The 27325-nt window shown below is 37.9% G+C and overlaps 1 protein-coding gene across 1 annotated transcript in view; it reads left to right on the forward strand.

The window, feature by feature from the left end:
* The window catches only part of LOC136676239 (adhesion G-protein coupled receptor G7-like), a 43110-nt gene that overhangs the window by 12493 nt on the left and 3292 nt on the right, over positions 1-27325 (forward strand). The window contains exons 3-13 of the mRNA XM_066653092.1: positions 2997-3097; positions 4045-4185; positions 5231-5322; positions 5587-5720; positions 10454-10561; positions 16497-16669; positions 16864-17031; positions 18822-18934; positions 21888-22213; positions 23963-24044; positions 24461-24619. Coding sequence (XP_066509189.1) covers positions 2997-3097; positions 4045-4185; positions 5231-5322; positions 5587-5720; positions 10454-10561; positions 16497-16669; positions 16864-17031; positions 18822-18934; positions 21888-22213; positions 23963-24044; positions 24461-24619 — 1597 coding nt within the window. The remainder of the gene's footprint in view (positions 1-2996; positions 3098-4044; positions 4186-5230; positions 5323-5586; positions 5721-10453; positions 10562-16496; positions 16670-16863; positions 17032-18821; positions 18935-21887; positions 22214-23962; positions 24045-24460; positions 24620-27325) is intronic.

Raw genomic sequence — 27325 nt, forward strand, 5'->3', positions numbered from 1 at the left:
TCCTCTGGGCCAAAGAGGAAAAGGACTGTCTGGATTGTTATCAGCGCAAAGTTCAAAAGCCAGCATCTCTTATGGTATGCGGGTGTGTTATTGGGGGGCTTATTGAGTGTTGTTAAAAGGAAAGGTGATGTAACACAATGGTAAACATTCCCTTTATAGGCACTTGTGTGTGTGTGTGTGTATATATATATATATATATATATATATATATATATATATATATATATATATATATATTTATTAAATAAATAAAAATGCAGAGCTCTGTGCACAGCCCCCAATGGAAGATGGCATGCTCTCAGACCACCCTCAGGGAATATGTTTGATCAGAAACACACACACACCAGTTGCCTGCTATAGGTCATTTTGTAGGGCTCTGGCTGTGCTCCTCCTGTTCCGTCTCACGCCAAGGAGCAGATACCAGTCCTGCTGTCTCCTCTATCTTTAGACTGTGCCGGGAGCACAGCCAGCTTTATTTTGACGACAGGTGTGGATGTGCCATCCTGGGGGAGCTGGACTACCTGTGCAACTTCGATGGGCAGAATGTATCACCTCATGTTCCTATGCCCAGTCCTGTTCCATCTCAGTCTTCAGTCCAGTATCCTGTCTCCGCTCCTGCCTTGTCCTGAGTAGAAGTAAAGTAAAAGGATTGTTAATTGGCTAAGTAAAAGGCTAGGAACAAATATGTTTGTATACACCTTTCGATAAGTATTTGTTTTTGTTTTCACTGTCATTAATTTTTTAATATTTGTTAACTTTATTGCGTTCTTATTATTGCGTATTATTTGTGTTCACCTGTACAGCCACACCAAAAAAAAAAAAAAAAAAGAAAAAATTAATCATGTTCAACCCTGAAGTTAAGATGCCAAATCACAAACACACTATTTTCAGCCCTACAACCACACTGACCAATGACAAATATGAATTATGTGCAGCCCTACTCTGCTGATGGTAGAGTTCTCCCACTTTCTCTTTTCATTTCCACAAGATGCAAATTTGGATTGTAAAGGACCATTTTCTATTGAAGAACAATTAAACCAAAAATGTTGTAAATGCCGTTGTATTTGCACCCCCTTTTTCTGGTCACACAATGAAATAGACACACTTTAAAAATCAAGCGAGGTTCTGTTCTATTTACAAAACTCTGGGTATCAAAGCATGCACGGTATCCTGTCTGTGTATGAAACAAGCCTACTGTTACCATTGTCACCAGTCTCTAACCCACAGCAAAGACTGGTGTAATTCGTGCCATTAAAGAAGGAAGGCCTTTGGGCTTTAAACAGATTGGACTCTTCGTCTTAATGTTTATAACTTTTTTCATGTTACTACAGACAAATTTGGCACATTAACATGCAAAATATTTGCATGTTAACACGCTGAAAAGTTAGCACAAATATATTTAGTGTGAACATATTACATTTGTGCATTTGATTTTTATTGGTGTTATTGGTGCTCCTCCTTAAAGGGGACATATACAATTTGATGCAGTAAGCTGTCTCCCGAATTTGGAGACATTTCCCCTTGAGTGATCCAAAAAGAGCAAAAATAAGTCAATATTACCCACCTATGGAGTAGGAATAGAGCAATATCCCCATCTTGGTTCATGCTCATGCTTTTCAAAAGTTGAAGTTCTCTCTGTTGTCTAAAAACTTCCAGATGCCTTTGCTGTGCCATGAGCAGAGAGAAAGAAAGCCTAGCATCCTGGACAGAGACAGTTTGCTGTTTTTAGCCATTTAAATACACCGGGATTTTATAAACACAATAGACAGGTTTCAGGCTCAGGAGAGCTAGCTGAGCTAGCAATTCTGAGGAAACATCCTCAGAATTGTATAAAACGTGTATTTTTAAAAATTAAAATTGTGAATGTCACATTTAAAGGGATGCTACCTTCATCATTTCCCTGTCTGAAGATGTAGGCGCAGTGTAGCCGTATATAAGCGCTCAGCTCTGTACATTATGAATAATTCAAATGAACCAAGAGGGCAATGTTCACATAAGTTTTCGCTTTAAGTTTGGTTTTTGGGTTATTTTAACAATTTGAATGTGTGTGTTAACACGAAATTATATTATACATTAACTTGGAGAATGGGCGGCACGGTGGCGCAGCAGGTAGTGTTGCAGTCACACAGCTCCAGGGACCTGGAGGTTGTGGGTTCGATTCCCGCTCCGGGTGACTGTCTGTGAGGAGTTTGGTGTGTTCTCCCTGTGTCCGCGTGGGTTTCCTCCCACAGTCTAAAAACACATGTTGGTAGGTGGATTGGCGACTCCAAAGTGTCCTTAAGTATGAATGTATGAGTGTGTGTGTTGCCCTGTGAAGGACTGGCGCCCCCTCCAGGGTGTATTCCCGCCTTGCACCCAATGATTCCAGGTAGGCTCTGGACTCTCCACGACCCTGAATTGGATAAGTGGTTACAGATAATGAATTAACTTGGAGAATCCAACATGTTGTGAGCCCAAAGGTCTTCCATATGTCCGGGTGAAACTTGAGCCCGGGCAAAATGGTCTTTGCTGTGTTTTTTTTGATGCATGATAGCAGTAAGAGTAGGCTTGCTGTGTGCATGGACAAGTCACACCTATTCGTGCAGGCTTTGTGTTTATTTTGTTGAATATAACTTTAAATACAAATTAGAAATTTCCATTGATGAAACTTACACAGCTCATACATTGTTTTTCATATTTTAGCATATATTGCAAATCCCATCTGCTCTTTTTTTGCATTGTGTTAAAATTCTGTATTGAATTGACCAACAGAAATGGCCAAAAATTATGTTCCACCAAATTCCACTCACAGTCCTCTTGTAAAGTCACCATTTTATAAAGATTTACTGAGACAGCAAAAATCTATTGTTAAAAACATAGGTGACATAATTATTTTAGCAGATTCAGTTGTCTGTAGGAAATGAAACATGTTTAATTTCATTTCAATTCATTAAAATGGATTCTTAAAAAATGTTCAAAGAGCAATGTTCAAATGTTTATTTTTCTTTGTGTTACAGCTGGTGTGCCAGTTGCCACTGCCCTTTGCATGAATAACACTAAGTTTGGTCTTATTCAGAGTCTGGACTGTAACTTGACTTTTGATATAATACTTTTAAATGTAAGTTATTTAGTTTTGCTGCACATAAAGCTACATAACACCTACATAAGCCTTTCATAACAAATAACATAAACTTATATAAATACCCATAAAGTTTTATTCCAACAGATGTCAGTTATTTTAGAAACTATCTAGGATGTACCAGACAAAAGCAGCAAAATTTGCATATAAAAAAAACAGTGGAACAGTCATTGTATTAATGCATTTGTTTTACAACCCCAATTCCAATGAAGTTGGGACGTTGTGGAAAACATAAATAAAAACAGAATATGATGATTTCCGTGTGGGTTTCCAGTTTCCTCCCACGATCCAAAAACACACATTGGTATGTGGATTGGCTACTAAAAAAGTGTCCATAGGTGCGTGAGAGAGTGAATGTGTGAGTGTTTGTGATTCCAGGTGGGCTCAGGACCCACGGTGACCCTGAACTGGATAAGTGGTTACAGACCACTTCATTCTCCAGTCAATTGTACTGCATCACACACACAAGCCGTCAGTCACACCCTTACAGGTGTGCAGTTTCATACACACCCAGTATACCTATAATTTTTGGCCTGTGGGAGGAAACCAGAACACGTAGAGGAAAGCAGACACAGGGAAGAGACAACAAATTGGATTAAACCCACAACCTTTCTTGATTTTCCCCTGAGGATCAATAAAGTATCTATCTATCTATCCATCCATCCGTCCATCCATCCATACACCCACCCACCCACCCACCCCCCTCCCTCAACAAAATGGAGCTGTGTGGGTGTAACACTATATATGTGCTGCCCTGTTTAACAATTATAATTTCATACCAATTTTTAATTGCTTGAAATGTACATTTCTTAAATTTAACTACTAAGGAGAACATGTCTTGAACTTCTTTATAAAATATTTGAATTTATTATACAACCTGATGAATATTTTCAGCCCTAATTAAATCTTTTTTTCTTGCTTTCAAGCTTTCTAGCCCTCAGAACCAGCAGAACTTAGCATTCAGTACACAGATCCTGACATCGGTACCTGATAAGCTATCCCCACAAAACATTAGCAGAGCTGCACAGATCGCCAGTACTCTACTCTCCTCTTCAGAGGTCACTCAGGTAAAGTCAATGTCAAAGTAAACTTTGTCATTCAGATTATCGAAACAGGAGTGCGTATCTGAATGAGACTGCGCTCCTCCAAGCTCTGATGTGCAAGTATAAACATAAGGCAAAAACACAGACAGACAAACTAGTCATACATTAGTACAGGCAAGACATAAGTGTAAACCTAAAGGGAAAAAATATATAAACAAATAGGCATTTTTTACAAAAACACACATATTGCACTTTATGTAGAAAATATTGCACAGTGTTCGAGTGATGATATTATTGGTTGGTAAAGTCATTTGAGGACTTTGCACAAGTGGGAAAATAGTATATTACCAGAAGTTTCCACAGAAAATATTTGCATACTAAATTGTTTGTTTGTTGACATTTAACTTTTTGTTTGTTTGTTTGAAAACCAGGAAAAGTACTAACAAACACACAGATATAAACTCCAGAAAAATGTTATGCATGCCAAACTGTTAAACTTAGAAAATCAACAGAAACATGGACTTCCATTAGTTGATGTAACAGAACTATCCATTAGTGTTGTTCTCCAAGTGTGTAAAAGCACTCTGGTTGCACTTTAAAAGGAAGATTGTCTGGCTTCACAGTCTCAGAGGAAGTCTATGCTAGACCCCCCAGCCTAGTAGCATAGTGTGATTAGGGGAGTCATAGCTAATGTGAAGAATTAACTGGCCTTATCACTGATGCATTTTAATATCTACCAAGGTGTTAATATTTTGTCCATAGTGTCCATAGTGCTCACCTGAGCATGTATCTTATTACTGAAAAGAATTAAAGGTTGTGAAGCTGGTTGGTGTAATGTAGTGTTTATCACTACTTATTTAAAAGCAACAAACCAGGGGAGTCATAACTAATATGACCCTCAAACCTGCAATCGCCTATTATAGTTACATGATAAGAATTGTAAGTCACTCTGGATAAATGTAAAACTGTATTTTTAAAAAAGGTATTTATTTAATTATTTATATATTGATTGATTCATTGCTATATAGAACTTTCCTGAATTAAATATAACTGTCATTTCTCTGCTCAGAATATCACGCTGGCCGCAGTGACCACAATCAGTCAACTTCTCAATATTGGTGTGAACAAGTTCACAGAGGACACTGTTAATTCTACCAACTGGTACGGAGCTAATTAAAATCAAATAGTGAATTTAAAAAATGCTTAGCTGTGGTTGAAACTTGTTCCTCATGCTCCAGCTTATCTGAATTTTCTAATGCTGTGGCCTATACCACATCCCACTTTTATTTGACATTGAGCACATTGACATCAGGCTGATGTTTGTTTTAGAGAACCATATTTTGCAAATATTTTTTGCATATAGTGTAATAGATACAGAATTATTCTTTTTTTTTTTTATCTTTTTTTCCCATCTTGTCTCCTCAGGCTAACTGACACTCTGCAGAATTACTCTGTGAGTTCAAACAGTAATGGATCCCAGCTAATCCAGCCAAATGTTGCAGTTCTGTCGATGAATGTCACAAAATCTTTAACACACGTGCAGTTGAATGCTTTTAAAAGTGAGTGGGAGTGGGAGCTGTGATCTGTGAGTTGGTTGGTTTGCCTAAGTAACAAGTGCATAATATAACCTTTGTTATGATTGTCACTGGTTATTTGTGTGCCAGGTCACCAGAAGGCAGCTTAGCCTTGTGGTTGTTCTCCCTGTGAGCATCGCAGACTGAGCCTTATACCTGTAAAGACACACTTTACATGAACCTATAAATGGGTCTTACACATGTCACTTGCCCTCTGAAAACTTCTCACCTGACCATAACTTGTCTGAAAGATAAATGACTCTGGAATTTATTTGGCACTCATAGAAACACAATTTACATATATAAAAGTGTTGCTTAGCCTTGTGGATGACTCCATACCAACATAGTTACGAGGACCAAGTACTACTAAGGGTAGGCAAAGGTTGACAGTCACTGCTGAGCAAATGACCTGGGATACCCAATCGGAAAGTCTGTGCTTAGAGAGCAACCTACATAAAAAAAGATAAGCGCCAAAGCAGACAAAAATCTGGTTGCTGTGGTGGATAGATTCCATTGGACATGTACTTGTCTTAGGGTCAGAAGACTGCACAAAGTGAACTGACTGATTAATTGATTCCTTTATTAGTCTCACACAATCAGCTCTGGCATTTTGGACCAGATTGGCCCACGACATTTGATAAAGCACACCTTTTATGTCTTTTTGGTCTCCTGAATGTGTACACCAACTGTGCAATACTTCCAAAAATGTAATTAAATGTATAAAAATGTATACTCCACCACTCCATCAGAGTAATGAATTTAACATAAGCTACAGATAAAATTGTATAATTTAAAAAAGAGGGATTTCTGTACATTGTCCCTAACCACCTACATAAATACTGCCTCTTACATTTTTCCAGGACCAAAAATTAGCTTAGCCTTGGCCTAGCATACTACTCACCTCACAAATAATTACAGTATAATAATATTTATAATAATAATAATAATAATATAATTCTGCCTGCTGACTTACAGTTATTGTTGCTGAATGGTGGTTTTAAAAAGTGTTCACATTTAAGAATATATAGTTCAGGATGGAAGACATAAGTACTAACAAAGGCTTATATTCTCTTACAGTCAGTGTACACAATGTCTTATAAATACCTAGTGGTAAGGATGTTATTAGATGATTTCACCTGCGTTTACAATACAAACTTACTTGACCATAGAACATTAGCCAAAATAATTTTATTGACGTTTTATCATTTTATCAGATTTACCAAGGGGTTGGGTTGCTTTAACCTACTCATTACATAGCCTAAGTGTTCTGAAAGCAGTCCAGTTTACTGCAGGTTCTGCATATTACTGTTCACAGTGAATGCCACTGCCAGAACCGTCGTTACCACCACCATCACTGTCATTAGCCACGGGAGTTGATGAAGGCCCTGTTGTGGCATGTCTGTAATTTTGGCACATTTGGCAATGTTTGCTTGAAAAGCAAGTTTCTTTTTTTCTTGTTGTTTCTCTGCACCTCCTTTGCATTTTCTCTCCATCTCAGAAGATCCTAATAGATAACGTTATGTTCAACAGGGCGGAGGTGTTTCGAACTATGCCGACCCTGTGTCAGTAAAGAATATAACCAATGGGCCGCAAACCAGTGTGTTTCAAGTGCCGGTGGTTAGGAAACAAATTCTTGTGCTGACTTTTTTTATTTTGCAGAATGGGCCAGCCCAGTGTCAATCGGGCCGATAATCTACTGGGTTTATGGGCTGGTCAGATAAATAATAATAATAATAATTTTAAAAAAGTGTCTTGGCTGTTGGCCCAAATAGCATGTTGGCCTATCGGGAAAATGCCCAGTTTGCCAGATGGCCAGTCTGTCCCTGGTCCCATAGTGGGGAAATTCAAAATGATATATCAGCAAAGGGACAGCAAATATGCTAAGCTTAAACATTCATTCATTCATTCATTATCTGTAACCGCTTATCCAGTTCAGGGTTGCGGTGGGTCCAGAGCCTACCTGGAATCATTGGGCTCAAGGCAGGAATACACCCTGGAGGGGGCACCAGTCCTTCACAGGACCACACACACACTCACACCTACGGACACTTTTGAGTCGCCAATCCACCTACCAACATGTGTTTTTGGACTGTAGGAGGAAACTGGAGCACCCGGAGGAAACCCACACACCTCACAGACAGTCACCTGGAGTGGGAATCGAACCCACAACCTCCAGGTCCCTGGAGCTGTGTGACTGCGACACTACCTGCTGCGGCACCGTGCCGCTTAAGCTTAAACATGCTGAGCTCTAAGAACGGAGAAGCTGCTTGCAAGTAGCAATTAAATATAAACAATGTACAATTCAGCCTTGGTTGACCGTTATCTTGCTTCGGAGTGATAAGCAGGCTTGGCCTACATGTTGATCTGGATGAGGAAAACTGCCTGTCTGGGTGTGTGCTCTGCAGTCCTGGTAGCCCAGCTCTGTGTCTTCTGTGCTTGGTGAGACAAATTGCCTCACCAACGTTGATCATGTGGTCCAAGGGTATAAGGTTCAGCCCCAGAAATAGGGAGGTACAGTGGCAGTTCTGACAAAAAAAAGCAGTGAAAGCCACCTGTGCCAGCACAGTGGAGAAATGAGGCTAGGCATTTCTCAACATTGTAAAAGTTACAGATGAACTTGTTAAGGACCATTCCACTTGTCAAACATAAAAAATAGAAGCTGCATGAACTCTGAGTGTAGATGGTACTTTTTTCCGTCCTCCAGTAGATGCTGGAGGATCCTTAGGGGCATTGGAAATACACAGCTCTTCTGTGATTCTCCAAGAGCTAGACACCAATCAGAAAATAATTTCCATCTATTATCATACAGGGGCCTTGTAGTAGGGGTTACAGCTGTAGATATACTGGTTGACATACTCTGCCTTCACCCAAGAAAGCAAGTATTTTCTCTCCTATAATGTCCCTTAGAGTAGCACCACCAAAAGAAGAGGAGTCTGAGGAAAAGCAGGGAGTAGACAGTGTGGACAATCGTGGGCCAGCATCTCCAGGCCCAGTGCACCATCTTCATCAATGCCAGAGAAATGCTATGGACAATGTGTGTTTTGTATTTTCACAAAAATGTCCACCATCGCTTCTGCAAAGAGGCTTCATGTATGATAAACCAAAACAGGGTACAAATGCCTCTCCTCCAGATCTAGCTTTGCCTTGACAGGGAGTCTGCTACTGAATGGTGATCCCTTGGCAGGGAAACCTCCCTGAGCAAAGTCAGTCTGGAGCTGCCCAGTATATTAAGCAACACTTAAAAGAATAGGGCTGATGGGGAAATGAGTCCAACCCTGGTGTTAGTTATTGTATGCTGCTATAATGTTAGGAAAATTTCTCACAGTTTCAAAAGGTTTATTAATCTCAGTTCCAGCAGAAGTCTGAGGGTGGCTCCTAGCAGTGAGGCATTGGTGGTAATCACTTCCATACACATGAAGACAGGTCCTAATGGTGTTTCTGCTGTCAGAGCTCCATTACCAGATTCTGAAGGCTGATACACATGAAAGATTGACTGTCACCTGTGTACATTTGTGCCATACGTATTGAGACTGATATCAAAAACTGCAGCATCTGTAATTCCATGAGTAACTGCATTAAGCATCTCATGGAGGCATAAGAGCAAGCCAAAATGGATGTGAAGACCCAAGCATACGCGCGTCCTGGATGTCTACCACATGCTTTAGTTATAGTTTTCCAGTCAGGACATGGTATCCATGCAAAATCCTTGAAATGCAACAAGGCTTACTACCTCATGTAGTAAGCACCTTTTACCAGGATATATATTCAATTCTGCCTTCAAAATGTCGGCCTGAACAGGACTTTGCACAAGTGTTGACTGTAGATAGTGAGAGCATAAGGGCCAAAGGTCTGAACTGCCCAAACTGCCAGTCATCAATTTTCTGCACATGCTCAAAAGTCATGTGTGGAGCTGATTGTTGTTCTCACACAAAGCAGCAGGTGTTCCTGAGAGTGAAAGTATAGAATTAGAAACGACCAAAGTAGCAGCAAGCCAGCATTGACAGGTGGATAAAAACATGTCCATGCAGTGTGCACAAGGATCAGTCAAAGCCTCCCAAAGTTGATCCAAACCAAGACAGGAGGGCCATTGTGCTATTGTAGAAGTGTAAATTTCAAGTGGCAGACAGGGTTATCCACTTGAAAAGCACAGTCAATTTGGGAAAGACATAGTAAGAACTACACTAGTGTAGTTCACACTAGTGTAGTTCACACTAGTGATGTGAACTTGTTGGAGAACCAAATGTGAAAAAAGCCAGCCAATCAATCAGTCGATCAATTAGTCAATAAATAATTTAATACAAACTTACTTTGTTTCCACGGGTGCCCCTGTTTCCTCCTATGGCCCAAAAACATGTTGATAGGTGTGAGTGCATATAATCCTGTGAAAGACTGGCGGCCCCTCCAGGGTGTGTTTCTGCCTTGCGACCAGTAATTCCAGGTAGGCTCCGGACCCACGGCAACTCTGAACTGGATAAGCGGTTACAGATAATGAATGAATGAAAAAGCATACACTGTTTAGTGTGCAACATACCATCTTTATCTTCCATCATGACATCACATTATTAATAACAAATAGAATTAACCATATTTTATGTGGCACATTTCAGAACAATGTAAATTGTATAGTTAATGCACTTATGACATGAATATTACTCAAAACAACAGGATTAAATAAAAAAGTCTGACTGTTTTGTCTATATCACTTTCCTCTCCTGTAGGTTTGTCAAGCACTTTTTTGCCCAAGAATATAAATGTAAATAGCTCCGCCAGTGGCTTTCCTTCTGATCAGTTTCCCATTGATGTGCAGATGTCCGTCCAATTGAAACGTAGGCATATCTTACATAACAGCTATCATTATAACTTTCTTCCATTCACTTTGCAATGTACATTCTTTCTAGATTGAATTTTGCTGTTAATTTGAATAGTGTTACCAAAGTATTTGTATTTATTGACTGATGAAACTGAAGCTATGTTGACTCTATCAATATGAGGTTATTAGTTTGGTGCTCAGCAATCAAAATTGTCCTCTTTCTCACTCTGGGTCAGAAGGATGTCCCTCTCTCTCCTACTAACACTCAGTGTGATGATAGCTTCTGTTTGCTTTTGTCATCAAATTAATTTAGTGTTCTCCTCCAAGCCTTTTGAATCCAGTGACATTGTGTCAGTAGTAGTTCAAACAAAATGTAATTGGCTCAACTGAAACATAATGTGGGTAAAATGTTTATTTTTGTTTCAATCAAGTAATTAGACATTGTTGATTAAAAATAAAACATGTAATCCTTCTGTGGTGTTTTGCTACTCACCCAAATACAGGTAGTGGTCATAAAATTAGAATATCATGAAAATGTTCATTTATTTCAGTAATTCCATTGAAAAAGTGAAAATTGTATATAATACTCATTCATTACACACAGACTAATATATTTCAAGTGTTTATTTCTTTTAATTTGTTGATTATAACTGACAACTAATGAAAACCCCAAATTCAGTATCTCAGAAAATTAGATTACTTAAGGCCAATACAAAAAAAGGATTTTTATAAATGCTGGCCAACTGAAAAGCATGAGCATGTACCACACTCAATACTTAGTTGGGGCTCCTTTTGCCTGAATTACTGCAGCAATGGCATGGCATGGATTTGATCAGTCTGTGGCACTGCTTAGGTGTTATGAGAGCCCAGGTTGCTCTGATAGTGTTCTTCAGCTCTTCTGCATTGTTGGGTCAGGCATATTGCATCTTCCTCTTCACAATACCCCATAGATTTTCTGTGGAGTTAAGGTCAGGCGAGTTTGTTCCAATTAAGAACAGGGAGACCATGGTCATTAAACCAGGTACTGGTAGCTTTGGCACTGTGTGCAGGTGAACATGAGATCTGCATCTCCATAAATTTGGTCAGCAGCAGGAAGCATGAAGTGCTCTAAAACTTCCTGGCAGACGGCTGCGTTGACCTTGGACCTCAGAAAACACAGTGGACTAACTCCATCAGATGACATGGCACCTCAAACCATCACTGAATGTGGAAACTTTACACTGGACCTCAAGCAACGTGGATTATGTGCCTCTCCTTTCTTCTTCCAGACTCTAGGACCTTGATTTCCAAAGGAAATGCAAAATTTACTTTCATCAGAAAACATAACTTTGGACCACTCAGCAGCAGTCCAGTCCTTTGTGGAAGCAAGACGCTTTTGACGCTGTCTCTTGTTCAAGAGTGGCTTGACACAAGGAATGCGACAGCTGAAACCCATGTATTGCATACGTCTGTGTGTGGTGGTTCTTGAAGCACTGACTCCAGCTGCAGTCCAGTCTTTGTGAATATCCTCCATATTTTTGAATGGGTTTTGTTTCACAATCCTCTCCAGGGTGTGGTTCTCCCTATTGCTTGTACACATTTTCTATCACATCTTTTCCTTCCCTTCGCCTCTCAATTAATGTGCTTGGACACAGAGTGAACAGCCAGCCTCTTTAGCAATGACCTTTTGTGTGTTTCCCTGCTTGTGTAACGTGTCAAGGTTGTCTTTTGGACAACTGTCAAGTCAGCAGTTTTCCCCCATGATTGTGGAGCCTACAGAACTAGACTGAGAGACCATTTAAAGGCCATTGCAGGTGTTTTGAATTAATTAGCTGATATGAGTGTGGCACCAGGTGACTTCAATATTGAACCTTGTCACAATATTCTAATTTTCTGAGATACTTAATATATGGTTTTCATTAGTTGTCAGTTATAATAAATTAAAATAAATAAACCCTTGAAATATATCACTCTGTGTGTAATGAATGAGTATAATATACAAGTTTTACTTTTTGAATGGAACTGCTGAAATAAATAAACTTTTTCTTTATATGGTAATTTTATGACCAACACCTGTATTCTTGTCTGATGGACCCAATACATTATAAACAAAGTTCTTAAAAAAATACATCCATAAAAATATTTGTAACATCCCAGTATGTTAAAGCAGCTATGCAGTGTTTTGTGATAAAATGTGATTCACATAAAAAAAACAAAATAATAAATACATATAATAATAATGAAGACTATACATACAGGTACATCTCTTAGAATTGAATATATAGTGGAACCTCTACCTACGAACCTGATCCTTTCCCTGACCCGGTTCGTAAGTGGAAAAGTTTGTTTCTCGAGTCAATTTTCCCCATTTAAAATAATGGAAAAGCAATTAATTCGTTCCAGCCCACCCCAAAAGTCACCCTTTTTGCACTGATATATGTTTACAAAACTCTCAAATTAAAAAAAAAAAATACATGTAGCATTACTAAAAATAAAAAAAGAAATACAGTGGTAATAAAAAAGAAATAAACAAGTTTTAAGTGGTTACATATTGCTACCTTGAAGACGTGACGACTGGCTGGAGGAGTAACACAGGCACTGGCTGTATGACGAGAGGTGGGGGGTGGGTGGAATAACGGAGAGTCGGCGGGTGAATGTGGGGAGACGAAGCGTAGATACGGCTTAACTTAGCACGAATTTCGATGTCTGCTATTTACACTAATGCTAAATTGCTAAAACTACAATTTGCTAATCTTAAAAGCTCACTCAAGTCTGGGCGCGCTGGGAGACTTGCCTATTGGGGTCAGTTGCTATTTCCAGCCGCCCGGCTTGGCGGAGACTCGGGTTGGTTTCTAGAGTCATGGTTCGTTGGTGGAGACAAAAAATATTTTGGTTCGTATCTTGGAAAGTTCGTTAGTATAGGTGTTCGTTAGTATATATGTTCCACTATATATATATGTTCTAAGTTAATTTATTTTAGTAATTCTATTCAAAAAGGTAAACGCATACATTATATAGATTACTTACAAACAGGGTGATCTATTTCAAGTGTTTATTTCTTTGAATTTTGATGATTATGGCTTACAACCAAAGAAAACCCAAAAGTCGTTAATATTACATAAGACCAAATTAAAAAATGATTTTTAATACAGAAATGCTGGCCTCATTTTGCATGAATTACTGCATCAATGCAGCATGACATGGAGGCAAGCAGCCTGTGGCACTGCTGAAGTGTTTTGGAAGCCCAGGTTTCATTGATAGCATCCTTCAGTTCATCTATATTGTTGGGTCTGGTGTCTCTCATCTTCCTCTTGACAATACCCCATATATTCTCTGAGTTGTAGGGCAGGCATGTTTTCTGGCCAATCAAGCACAGTGATACTGTGGATATTAGACCAGGTAGGCATATTTTGGCACTGTGGACAGGTGCAAAGTCATGCTGGAAAATAAAATATGCATCTCCATAAAGCTTGTCAACAGAGGGAAGCATGAAGTGCTCTAAAATTTTCTAGTAGACAGCTGTGCTGATTTTGTACTTGATATAACAAAGTGGACCAACACCAGCAGATGACATGGCTCCCCAAACCATCACTGATTGTGGAAACTTCACACTAGACCTCACTCTTCCTCCAGACTCTGGGACCTTGATTTCCAAATGAAATGCAAAATTTATTCTCATCTGAAAACAAGACTTTGGACCACTGAGCAACAGTCCAGTCCTTTTTCTCCTTGGCCCAGGTAAGACGCATCTGCCATTGTCTCTGGGTCATTAGTGGCATGACACAAGGAATGCGACAGTTGTAGCCTATGTTCTGGATATGTCTGTGTGTAGTGGCTCTTGAAGCACTCCAGCAGCAGTCCACAGTTTTGAATGGCCTTTTCTTGACAGTCCTTTCAAGGCTGTGTTTATGCTTGTTCACCTTTTTCTACCTCACTTTTTCCTTCCACTCAACTTTCCAATATTATGCTTGGATACAGCAGGATGGTGTCAGTGACTGCCTTATGGACATCTGTCTTTCCTATGATTGTGTAGCCTACTGAACCAGACCAAGGCACTATAAAAGAAGGATAAGGAGACCTTTGCAGCTGTTTTGCATTAATTATTCTATTTTTCTGAGATAATGACTTTTGTGTTTTCATTGGCTATATGCCATAATCATCAATATTGAAATAAATAAATTCTTGAAGAAAAATAAATAAATAAATAAATAACTATATATATATATAATATATATATTGTCCAACCCCTGTGTGTGTGTGTGTATATATGTTGGACAATGAAACTGAAACACCTGTCATTTTAGTGTGGGAGGATTCATGGCTAAATTGTACCAGCATGGTGGCCAATCTTCATTAATTGCACATTGCACCAGTAAGAGCAGAGTGTGAAGGTTCAATTAGCAGAGGGTAAGAGCACAGTTTTGCTCAAAATATTGCAATGCACACAATATTATAGGTGACATACCAGAGTTCAAAAGAGGACAAATTGTTGGTGCATGTCTTGCTGGCGCATCTGTGACCAAGACAGCAAGTCTTTGTGATGTATCAAGAGCCACGATATCCAGGGTAATGTCAGCATACCACCAAGCAGGACGAAACACATCCAACAGGATTAACTGTGGACGCAAGAGGAAGCTGTCTGAAAGGGATGTTTGGGTGCTAACCCGGATTGTATCCAAAAAACATAAAAACACGGCAGAATTAAATGTGCACCTCAACTCTCCTGTTTCCACCAGAACTGTCTGTCGGGAGCTCCACAGGGTCAGTATACACAACCGGGCTGCTATAGCCAAACCTTTGGTCACTCATGCCAATGCCAAACGTTGGTTTCAATGGTGCAAGGTGCGCAAATCTTGGTCTGTGGACAATGAAACATGTATTGTGAAACATGTATTGTTCTCTGATGAGTCCACCTTTACTGTTTCCCCACATCCAGGGGAGTTACGGTGTGGAGAAGCCCAGACTGTTGCATGCCCAGAGTGAAGCATGGGGGTGGATCAGTGATGGTTTGGGCTGCCATATCATGGCATTCCCTTGGCCCAATACTTGTGCTAGATGGGTGCGTCACTGCCAAGGACTACCGAACCATTCTGGAGGACCATATGCATCCAATGGTTCAAACATTGTATCCTGAAGGCGGTGCCATGTATCAGGATGACAATGCACCAATACACACAGCTAGACTGGTGAAAGATTGGTTTGATGAACATGAAAGTGAAGTTGAACATCTCCCATGGCCTGCACAGTAACCAGATCTAAATATTATTGAGCAACTTTGGGGTATTTTGGAGGAGCGAGTCAGGGAACGTTTTCCTCCACCAGCATCACGTAGTGACCTGGCCACTATCCTGTAAGAAGAATGGCTTAAAATCCCTCTGACCACTGTGCAGGACTTGTATATGTCATTCCCAAGACGAATTGACGCTGTATTGGCCACAAGAGGAGGCCCTACACCATAATAATAAATTGTTGTAGTCTAAAACCAGGTGTTTCAGTTTCATTGTCCAACACCTGTATATATATATATATATATATATATATATATATATATATATATATATATATATATATATATATATATATATATATATATATAAATGATGTCGTGTGTTATCATGAAATAACAGCATGGCTGAGATGGACTACTCGCCTTCGGCTCGAGCTTGCGCTGTATCACAGCCGTGCTGATAACACACACCCTTATATATATATATATAATTTTTTTTCAATTCTTTTAATTTTGCTGCTGTTATTTTGGTATTATATTATCATTCATACAGCTACATGACACCTGCATAAGCCTTTAATGACAACTGACAACCAGGCTTGTGACCACTAGCATTTATGGAAATTTTTAAGCATTTATAGAGGCTTATATAGTTTTACAGGACTAGCTTTATGGGTCATGGCAGTAAAATATAATTGTTGTTTCTACTGCTAAGTCAACAATTTATTTTTATTCTGTCTCACAGCTCCAAATACAGCTGCTCCTGGTATTAATGTTGGCTTTGTGTTGTACAACAATGATCTGTTCTTCAAATCTCATGTGTTTCAAGACACTCTGGGCAGCACAAGGAAAGTGATTTCAGGAAAAATAAACCAAACGGATGCCCTTGAAAATATTACATTCAGCATGAGTAACCAGGTAAGTAATGGAACTTGTAAAGATATTAAGTCTAATAGTTGTGATGTCACCAGTATTTTAAAGGTTGAGTCATCAGTAACATATAACACCGGAGTTTATCATTAGTTTAAAAACAAAGGAGGAATTTATTAGTTGAGAAGTGTGAGATGCATTTGAATAATGTTCATTTTGGAATGTTTTGCTGGGTGTTTCAGAACTTTTCCTCCTTGAGTTTACAAGATTTTGCATGTGTGTTTTGGAACTACACTCTAAATGACTGGAGTACAAAGGGCTGCTCCAAAATCTTAGTCCCTGCTGATAACTCAGATGCCCCTCTGCTGACCTGCAGCTGTGGACACGCCACTAACTTTGCTGTGCTAGTGGTGAGTCTGATATGTTATCATGGGGAACAGAAGATATCATATAAGAGGGTTTAGACAAGTAGATTATATAACACCCACATCCTACCCCTTATCTATGAAATTCTTAATGTTTTAAACAGTGGTGGAGGAGGACAAAAATTATGTACTTCAATTAAAGCACCTATATCCAAGGTAAAATATTATTCCAGTAAAATAAAAGGTTAACACTTTAAATTGCAGCCCGCTAATTACTGGTTAAGTACAGAGTATGTACCTGTTAAATAAGCTGTAAGATAAAATAAGTACTGAGTAAGTAAAGGGTACGATATTAGAAATATGTGGTTATTACTGGGCATCTAATAAACATTTTACAAATAAGGAAGAAGAGCAAAAGAGAAACACCCATTTTCTCATTAGTCAGCTATGTATATATAAATTCTTAATACACATAGGCAAAACAGTGTAAAATATCATATAAAGTATGCGATGATGTTTATTGTGGTCAATCAGATGTTCTGAACCTGAGTACAAATCACCTTGAAACTCTACTAGTGCCCGTAATGAAAGTAGCTGACCATGTCCTTCCCTGTATGTGCACTGTAAATAATTTTAAAGGATCTATAATTACATTCAGAACTACAGAGAAATCAAAATAGAAGCTGCATTCCTTATTTATAAAAACTGACAGTAATAGTAACTTGCATAAACTTTCATACTTTTAACTCAATAACCACATATTTCTACTATCATACACTTTACTTACTCAAATTGTCTTTATCTTACACCTTACTTAAAAGGTACTTACTCTGTACTTAAGGCGTGCCTTATTTGTAAAATGTTTGTAAGATACCAGTAATAGATATATAATTCTAGTATCATACCCTTTACTTACTCAGTACTTATTTTATTTTATGGTCTACTTAACAATTACTTACTATGTACTTTCCCAGTAATTAGCGGGCTGTAATTTAAAGTGTTACCAATAAAGGTTCTGTGTTTTGATTTTCACTTGAGTGAAATTACAAAAGTAATTGCCTTCAAATGTACTTAATTATCAAAAATAAAGTATCCCAATTTATTATGGCTTTAATTTTTGTAACAATACTCTTGATTAATCAATTAATTTTAGGTTAAAATGCTTAAAAGTCACTACTGGTTCAATAATATTTCAATACAATGTCCTTAATTAGCCTGACACTGATATCTATTACAAGTATCATAACACATAAAACACTGAAAGCAAACTTTGTTAATTAGGTAGAACCAAATTGCTGTGAAATTGCGATTTGTGAACAAGTTTTGGTTTAAAATTTATTAGCAACTTAGTTACAAATTCTTAATGATAATAATTACAAAAAAAAGCATTAAGCATTGTGGGCCTTTGTTCTTAAACATAAATTAATAAATAAATAAAAATAGCAAAACCTGCAAAGAGTTTGTGTAAATTCACAAATAAGATGCATGACAATAGGCAAGTAAGGATTTTCATCCATCCTTTTGGCATATGAACTCCTGCTGGCAATCAATGCTGCTGATTTGACGTTAATGTTGAACAATGCCCAAAGCTTCTATTCTTGGTTTCCTATATCATCTGAACACAGTTTATTTATAAAACACTTGTTGAGGCATTCAGTAGAAATGGGTAATGAGTATATGGCTCTATACCATAGTGGATAACACCACTGCCTTCACTCAGCAGACTGGAGTTTGATTCTCTGCTCTGACAGCACATACCAATAAATTTAACATCTGAAAGACTCTGCTAACAATTTCACAATGACTGTTCATGTAAAGTATTTGTGTCTTTACAGAGCTTTGGCCCAAACTATAACTACTCCCCACCTTTAGGAGTGATCAGTATAATTGGCTGTGCCTTGTCTGTAGCAGGTTTGGTCACTACAATACTCTTCCAGATCTTGACCAGGTAAGTAGTAGACACAGTTCACTATGTGGTAGACATTGAACCATTAAGTTTTTTTTTTTTTGGTGCTGCATTACAGCACAGTCCTTATAGTGCTAACCTGGCAGATACAAACAGAACGGCCAGTTAGTGTTCTCCTCCATGCTTGTTGAGTGCGTGACTGAAAAAATAGCACAAGTCTTAGCTTCTTAACATGGCATATTTAGGGGAGGCATATTGGTACAGGCCCAAGTTTTTCAATAACAAGGATGCTATGATATTGGAATGGATGAAAAAGCGTCCACAAACTATTTGGCTACACAGTGTGTCTGCTAAAATATCAGACGTCTGTATTTCTGTTCGTGTAGCAGCTTGAGTCCACCAAGTTGTGGCAATGAGCCTCCTAGATCCAAAAATCTTTCATTCTTCATCTAATCAAAGAACCTCTTCATATATAAGCAATTCTTCACATACACTAGGGGCAGTGAACACACACACAACTGGAGCAGGGGGCTGTCAACCACCTTGGTGCCAAGGAGGGAAGTTTAGAGGTTAGGTGCCTTGCTCAAGGGAACTCAGGGAATTTAACTGGTGACCCTCCAGCTTCAAGCTCGCTTTTCTAACTTTAATGACACAGCTGCCCCCAAGTCAAGATTCAAATTGTGTGTCTTTGCACAGGGATAAGCATTTTTTTTTTTACATCTGACAGACAAAAATTTACAAATAATAATTTGTGCCTAATTTTTCTGTGTGATTTACAGATATTCCATCACATTAATGGTAATATTAAATTTAAAATGTAAAGAAAATAAGGCAATAATTGTCACTTACACCCACACTAAACTAAAGAAGCAGAACACCAAACATTTTTAGATTTACTTTTGTCAACTCATTGATGTAAAGAAGCAATCTTACATTTTGAAGAAGGATTCTGATAGGTTGTAATTATGACGTATAGTATAATAAGTATAGGCTTGTTTGACTTCATCTGGCGCTTTGCAGACCGATCATTATCTGTTTCGGTGGGGTGCATGCCGGTTGGTATTTTTGACCGATTTGCGTCTACACCAGCGTCAGAGCCAGCCGCTGCAGTTACTTTCCAGGAGGTGTGTGGGACAACAGACAGCCTGATGATGACAGAGCTTTATCCTCAGCATCCTGAAACCTATGTTTGTTTCTTTTAGTTCTAGAATGTAAATCTCAATTATCTCATTCAAAGACGCTGTATGTGCAGTAATAATGTCATGGTCTCTCGTAGAGTGAGTTTTTATACTTTATTATTTTAAATATTTTAAATTAGTTTATGTAATGATCTATCAGAGCTCACGTGGGTGGTAGGTGGCTACTGTCCGTTTGACGGATCATTTCTACCCTCCTCTTCTAACTGCAACCTGCTCGCTGACCACCAAAGTGAGGAGCAGTTCATCTTGAACAAGCCTAGTGTGTTGAACTGAAATGAAATGCATCAGTCTGCAACTGGGCTTGTGCAGAGTATTCTTCCAAAGGTCATCAATCAATATTTTGACTTCATTGAAGCAGCAAGTCACTGTCACCTTGAAGGAACTACATTACTTTGAAGGTAAGCAATAATTTTTTAAGCTTCTGCAAATCTGAATATATTAACTAATTTTAAGCAAAAGTGTTGACATTCTTTGCCATGATATCCTTATTGTGATGCTAGATAGCTTTCTAAATATATCTTGCATGTCCTATCCCTAAGTTTGCTAGTAACATGTATATTACCTTATTAAACAAAACAGATGCTACAAGCTTCACAAAATCAACATGTGATTGTTATTTTTAAAGCAATGCTTTATGGTCATGTTCTTTCATTTGTTTACTTGGGCAGTAAGCTTGGGCATCTTGATATATGCCTGTGGATGCTAAACAAATACCTAGATTGAAAAGTTTCTTTTCATTTTTTATTTATACAGTTCTAGACTTATTGTAAAAAAAAGTTCACAAGTTCATAATTCACAAGTGCAGATCAACATTTTAGTGGTGGTTTAGCTTGAGAGCCTGAGTGGATTAATTTATCATTTGCAAGCATCTTAAAAGGTTAAGAATTTGTTTATTTGTTTGTTTACAAAAATAATGTATGAAACATTCATTTAGAGAATAGCAAAATGATCAACAACTTTTTCTTTCTCAGTATGAGTAATAATATTTGTTTTGGCTGTATTTAGGATGGTTTCATATGCCAAGACATAATCTGTTGTATATATCTGAAGTGTATACTGTAATGCTCTGGAGAATGTGTGCTGATGCTTGTATTATTTCATGTCCAGGGAAGGGTTCTTTTACAGAAGAGGGATCAAAATGTCCACCCTGGAAATAACAGATACCAGAGCTGAGGAAGATCCTTCTGAAAACTTTACTTTTGTGATAGAGGAGACTCTTGCTGTGGAAGGGCTGATTTTCTCACAGCAATTATGACAAAATTTGGACTTTTATGCACTCAACATTGAATACACTAAAGTATTTCAAACATTTGAACAAATGTTTTGTAGAAGTGCAGACTTTCCTTGTACTGTAAATAAATATATAAATGTGTGTCTTTATTTCAGCAGTTTAGATTAACACAAAATTCAGTTTATTTGTTTACTCCTGTTTGGCAGTCTTAAAATGTTTTAGTAACTAATTTCAGGGCATTTTTTGTTGGCATATGCAACATGAAATTTACAGTCAGCTATCCTTGATATATTAAGTTCTGCCTACTTAAAATATTAGGTAATGTTTACATATTGAACGAACTAGTTGAGATGACATAGCTATATGTTTAATAACCTTGAAAGAAACTGTTATACCATCTTAAATTTGCAATATTTATATATATATATATGTTGGAATAACATGAAAATGGTGATAAAATCACTTACTTATTTTAAGTTGGAATCATTAAATTGATTTTTACAGTGTAGATATTTGTGGAAAAAATGAATGAATACTCCTTCAAACACTTTTCTTCCATTTGCAGAAAATCCAGAGGGGTCAGTCCCACTCTCCTGATGGTCAGCATCTGCGTGTGTATGACTATTTACTACCTGCTTTTTATTTTTGGCATCAACAACCCGGTCCAACAAAACTATGTACCTTCTGAAAATAACTCCATCCCAAAATCCGATTTCTACAACGCACCGGACAAAGGGCCATGCACTGCCATGGCTGCGCTGCTTCAGTACTTCTTGCTGGCCTCCTTCACCTGGAGCTCCCTCTATGCCGCACACATTTTCTTCCTCCTCAAAAATGCCATCTCTGGACCACCAAAAAACTTCAACACCATCTGCACTGTAGTCGGCTGGGGTAAGACCAGACCATTTGTCCAAAAGTACACATACAGCTCTTGTTGTGCACTGAAGGAGTGTAATGGTGCACTGATGAAATTTTGTTATGGCCAGAGCTTGGATAATTTCCATAGAAAAGCACATCCCCATACTAAATGCCAACAGCTGGTTGGAGAAGTGTAAAGGATCCAACAGTAGGTTGTGGAACAGCTCCATCTATTAGTTTTGGGATGAGATCTAGAGATTAGGGTTGAGATTAGATTGGGAGTAGAAATGATCACATAAAAGCCATCTGGAGTATTTTAGACAACAGATTTTTAAAAAAGAATTTGCAAATCACAAACTGAGATTGAGGATATTGATTTATTCCTGCTTCATAGGTTAATTCAACATGATAAAATAATTGATAAAACCCCTTTTTTATGTATAAACTGCACAGCAAATTTACAGGTGTGAAATCAATGTAGTGTTAAATTAACATTTAGCATGTCCACGAAATATTAAATTTTAATACTAATTGTGTGGATTAAACACTAGTAAAATTAACATCAGACCACATTTCGTCCCATATAGAATATAGCAAATAAATACAGGAAAACATTTATGGAGACAAAAGAAGAGGAATAAATAAATAAAACATCACTTAATCTATTTGGATTTGACCATAAAACTAAATCCACATAGAGGAATTAACTGAGGGGTGTACTGAGATAAAGCTTCCATGGCCATGCTGTATGTATGCAAATCAAATAAATAAATATATATATAATACGAATTAATAAACAAATGGATTAAGGATGGGAGGTTTATGGTGGCAGGTACTGAATTGAAAAAATGTGGAAGCTGATGAAGCATATTTTGGAAGAGAGCAGATCAGTGGAAGGATATATTTTCACAGATTGTCAAAATAGCTCCATGCCCAGTGGTCTCTCTCTCAGTGACAAAAGGACTTTATTGAAAAACTTTTGAAAATGGAATTACTATTAATTGCATCAGTCTGTGCAGTTAGTCATGATTGATCACAATTTTATTTATTTTCTCCTATTTGACTCCTATTTGTCTAGTTAAACAGTCCAGTTTGATGGGCTGATATAAAAAAAAAGGCACAGTATATAACTGTCACGCCCTCGTCTCGTCATGTCTGTTTTCTCGATCTCAGCACATGGCTTTGTTTTGTTGTCGTTCATGCCCCGCCTTTGTTCCACCTCCTTGTCTTTACCCTCGTTATCCGTTTCAGGTGTTTCTCGTTTGTTGTTGTATTTAAGCCCCCTTGTCTCACGTCCTCTTGTCGAATATTTCACCTTTGTTTCGTCGTGTTCCTAGTCAGGTCATGGCATTCTCGTTCTCCTTTGATTCCAGTTCCCAGTCTCGTTGTTTTGCTTACTTTGTGTACTGTCATCTAGTCTGTCTGTCTCTGCAGTTTCCCGGTGTCTAGTTTAGCCTGCTTGGCTCCCTGTTTGTTTTCCTTCTGTTAAAGTTTCTTTGTTTTGTTATATTTCGTTATTAAAGTTTGTTGTGTTTTAGCGAGTGCGTCCGCCTCAGTCAGTCCGCACCCCTTGAGCCTAACAATAATATTCATTTATTTTACTTTTCCAAAAGCAATGTAGTCAACATACACATTTTTCCTCATTAGCTGTTATTGAGTCTTCAATATTTTTTCCTGTGACCAGTTTCTTTTCAGTCTCCATCACTGAGTGAAATAAAATGGAATATAAAATCATGGCTGATTTGAATGTTTGACTTTTGCTTTTAACTCCTTCAATCCCAGGTTTCCCTGCTGTTATTGTCGGCATCACATTGGGAGTCACTTATAGACCAAACGCACCTTTAAACTACCGACAGGAGGAGTTGTAAGTAACTTCTCTCTTTGATTTGATATAATCTTGTGACTTTGTTCCTGTCAAAATGTTGGCCCTGTCATATGCCCAGGATCTACTCTCCTTCCTCTGCCCCAACGTTCAAATTGATGATAGCAATGCAGACATAATTTAGCTGAAATAATAGACAAAGGGGTAGTTAGTGTTCCCTTACAAGCATGATTCAATGACATTGTGTAAGCAGCTAAAAATGTATGGCTTAAAGGTAACAGAAACAAATTTTGATTTTAATATAAATGAACCTCTGTATAAAATTTTCTGTAAAGACTCTATTTTGAAGAGGTTTTTCTGACATTATGCAATATTCAGTCATTCAATTATAAAAAAAATTATTATTACTCGTCTAATGTAGCCTATGCTGGGGTGTATAACTTTGTGTGTGTTTGCAGTTGTTGGCTGGCTGGGATGGATATCAATAACAATTTTAATTTGAGTAAGCCCATATTTTGGGGCTTCCTCCTCCCTCTGGCTGTTATGATATTTTTCAACATTTTTGTGCTCCTTTACTTCGCAAACACCACCTGCAAGGCTGACCCATCACTCAGCAGGTCAGTACTGGTTATTACATTGGCAGATATGTCCCTGTGGAACATGTAAACATGTTTAGCTGTATTTGAATACATACAGAACAGTGCTACCCTAATGACTGCAAATATCTACTATTTATCAGCTATGTTAAGTAGTATTCTCCTCCAAGCATGTTTAACTTCTTTTGACTGGGCTTTCCAAGCTTTGGTATACAGCTGCACCTACTCATAACTAGGACATAATTGTAATTCTTAGTATTTACATAATGCATAGTATTTATTATTTTGTTATACTATTTGTACTAGTTCTTGGAATATACACTGTTCACAGCTTTGTTTATTTAACATGAAGGCTGTTAATAGGTAGTTTGTCATAGGCTTTAGACTAGATTTTGGAATTTCCTGGCATTAGGCATTCAACATTAATGAGAGCAGGTACTGATGCTAGAGTATTCCAGATGTATTGAATGGGGTACAATGAATGTACACTTCCTCTGCTGTCCAGTTCTGGTGAGATTTTATAGCACTTTAGCCAAGACTTTGGAATTGGGCATGGTGACTTCGGCTGATGTGACACTGCTCCTCATAGACTCTACTGATTTTGTGGGTTCTTTTCTATGGAAATTATTCAAGTACTATGTGTAGCTTAAATGCCCAAGTGCTTGAATACACTAATTATCCCCCTGTCTCGGTTGTTGGTCTAAGCCCTAAGGCCTTCCTGGAAGTATGCACTTTGATGACATTGTTGAAGGGCGAACAAAGGGGACACGAGGGTTCAAGTGTTTAGTGGTTCAGAGCTTTAAGAGCAGAATGGGACACTCGCACCCTTCAGGTGTTTACCTCACTATAGCTTAAACATGAAACAGTGGAACCTGGCTTAACTTTAATGTTTTATTAGATGCTTAAACATATATATATATTTAAAGTTGATGAGATCAATTATTATAATAACCTTATGAATATTTGGAGACTGTGACTCACAAGCTTTTTTTCTTTCTGCTCTTTTACTAAATACAATCATCTCGTCTCTCCCTCTAATTCTTAGTAATACACTGGGCACACCTGTTAATGCCTTTGTGATGACATCACCACGGTTTTCTGTAATATTTTACATGACCTATTCAGATTATTAAATCCAGACCAGAGAGTGACTTGCTCAATATATTTGACCTCCATAGAGCACTATTTATCAGACTTTTTTTTCCACAGAAATGTAAATATTTGTGCATATATGTCTGGGTACAAGCAATGTCCTGTTTCTTTATATTACTTCTGTTTGATAAAATATAAAGGAACTTGCATTTACTAACATTAAAATAAAACTACTAATATGGACTGCATGACGATTTTATATCACTACAGTTAGAGGGCTTTTCCCTTAAAGTCTGCATTTTAAAAACATGTCTCAAACCACACAGATATTAATAAAGATAAAAGATTCTAGTTACACTTAATGTTTAATATTTCTCAGTTTTGAGGTGTCTTGTTATTGGGTCATGGGTAATTCCCTTTGCACACTTGCACAGACAGGCATGCACAAATGAGGTGCATGAGGGGGCTAGTTCAAGTATTGGAATAAGGGGTATAAGTGGTGTCTACAACAGTTTAAACACAGCATACATACTGACACTGCAGTTGCTTGGGTTAGGTCATATCTCGCTGACAGGCAACAGTTAGTCTCCCTTGGTCGCTTCATGTCTGATGCTTCAGCTCTCGCTTGTGGTGTCCCACAGAGTTCAGTTCTTGCCCCATTTCTTTTTATAATTTATATGTTCCACTTGGTGATATTATCCAACAACATGGCCTTAAGTTTGGCTGCTATGCAGATGATGCTGGAATTTACATCTGAACCAAGCAATCTGACACTTGACTTATTGATTAGCTGGTATTAAAAAGACTGAAGCCATTTTTATTGCATCCCCTTCCACTTTCAAATAATTTGCTCAAACCACGCTATGTATCCCAGATTTTATTTTGTCCTTAGTGGCACATATCTGTAACCTAGGTGTTATCATGCATTCTACACTTCTCTAGAGGCTCACATTAATAATATTAACAAATATATTTTTTCCACTTTAAAATCATTTCCATACTATATTTTATCTCTCTGACTATCTGGCAGTCATTCAAATTAATGCCTTTATTACATCCAGACTCAGGATTTGTTGGGCTCCTTGCTAGTCATATGAAAAAAAAAAATAAAAAAAAAACATGCGCACAATTCAGCAGCAAGACTTCTCACTCACACCAGATCATGGAAACATGCCACTCCAATGTCATAAAACCTACATTGGCTCTCAGGCTATTATTGTATACAATTTAAAATCCTACTTTTGGTTTTTAAATCTTGACATGTTCTCCTGGTTCCTGAGCCCCTCTGCTCTGTTGTCCAAATACAGTCCTTCATGTTTGGTCTGCTGATGCTCATTTGTTCTCTGTCCAAATTACATATGTATGATGATAGATCTTTTTGCCATTGTAGGGTCCAAATTTGTCCCCCCTGTATCTCCGTTCATGCCTTTCACTAGCCACATTCAAGAGATGCTTAAAAACTTTCAGTATGCTTTTCTTTAAAGCATGCTTGTAAATGTATCTTATTCTTTTTTTATTGCCTCAGTTCTATTGTTCTCTGTAAATGTTACCAGGTTTGTTACTGTTTTAGCTATACTGTATTGTCTTGAGTACCCTGACTGGTGCTTATAAATACATGTACAACTACTACTACTT

Source organism: Hoplias malabaricus, chromosome X2 (genome assembly GCF_029633855.1).
Source record: "Hoplias malabaricus isolate fHopMal1 chromosome X2, fHopMal1.hap1, whole genome shotgun sequence".
NCBI lineage: Eukaryota > Metazoa > Chordata > Actinopteri > Characiformes > Erythrinidae > Hoplias > Hoplias malabaricus.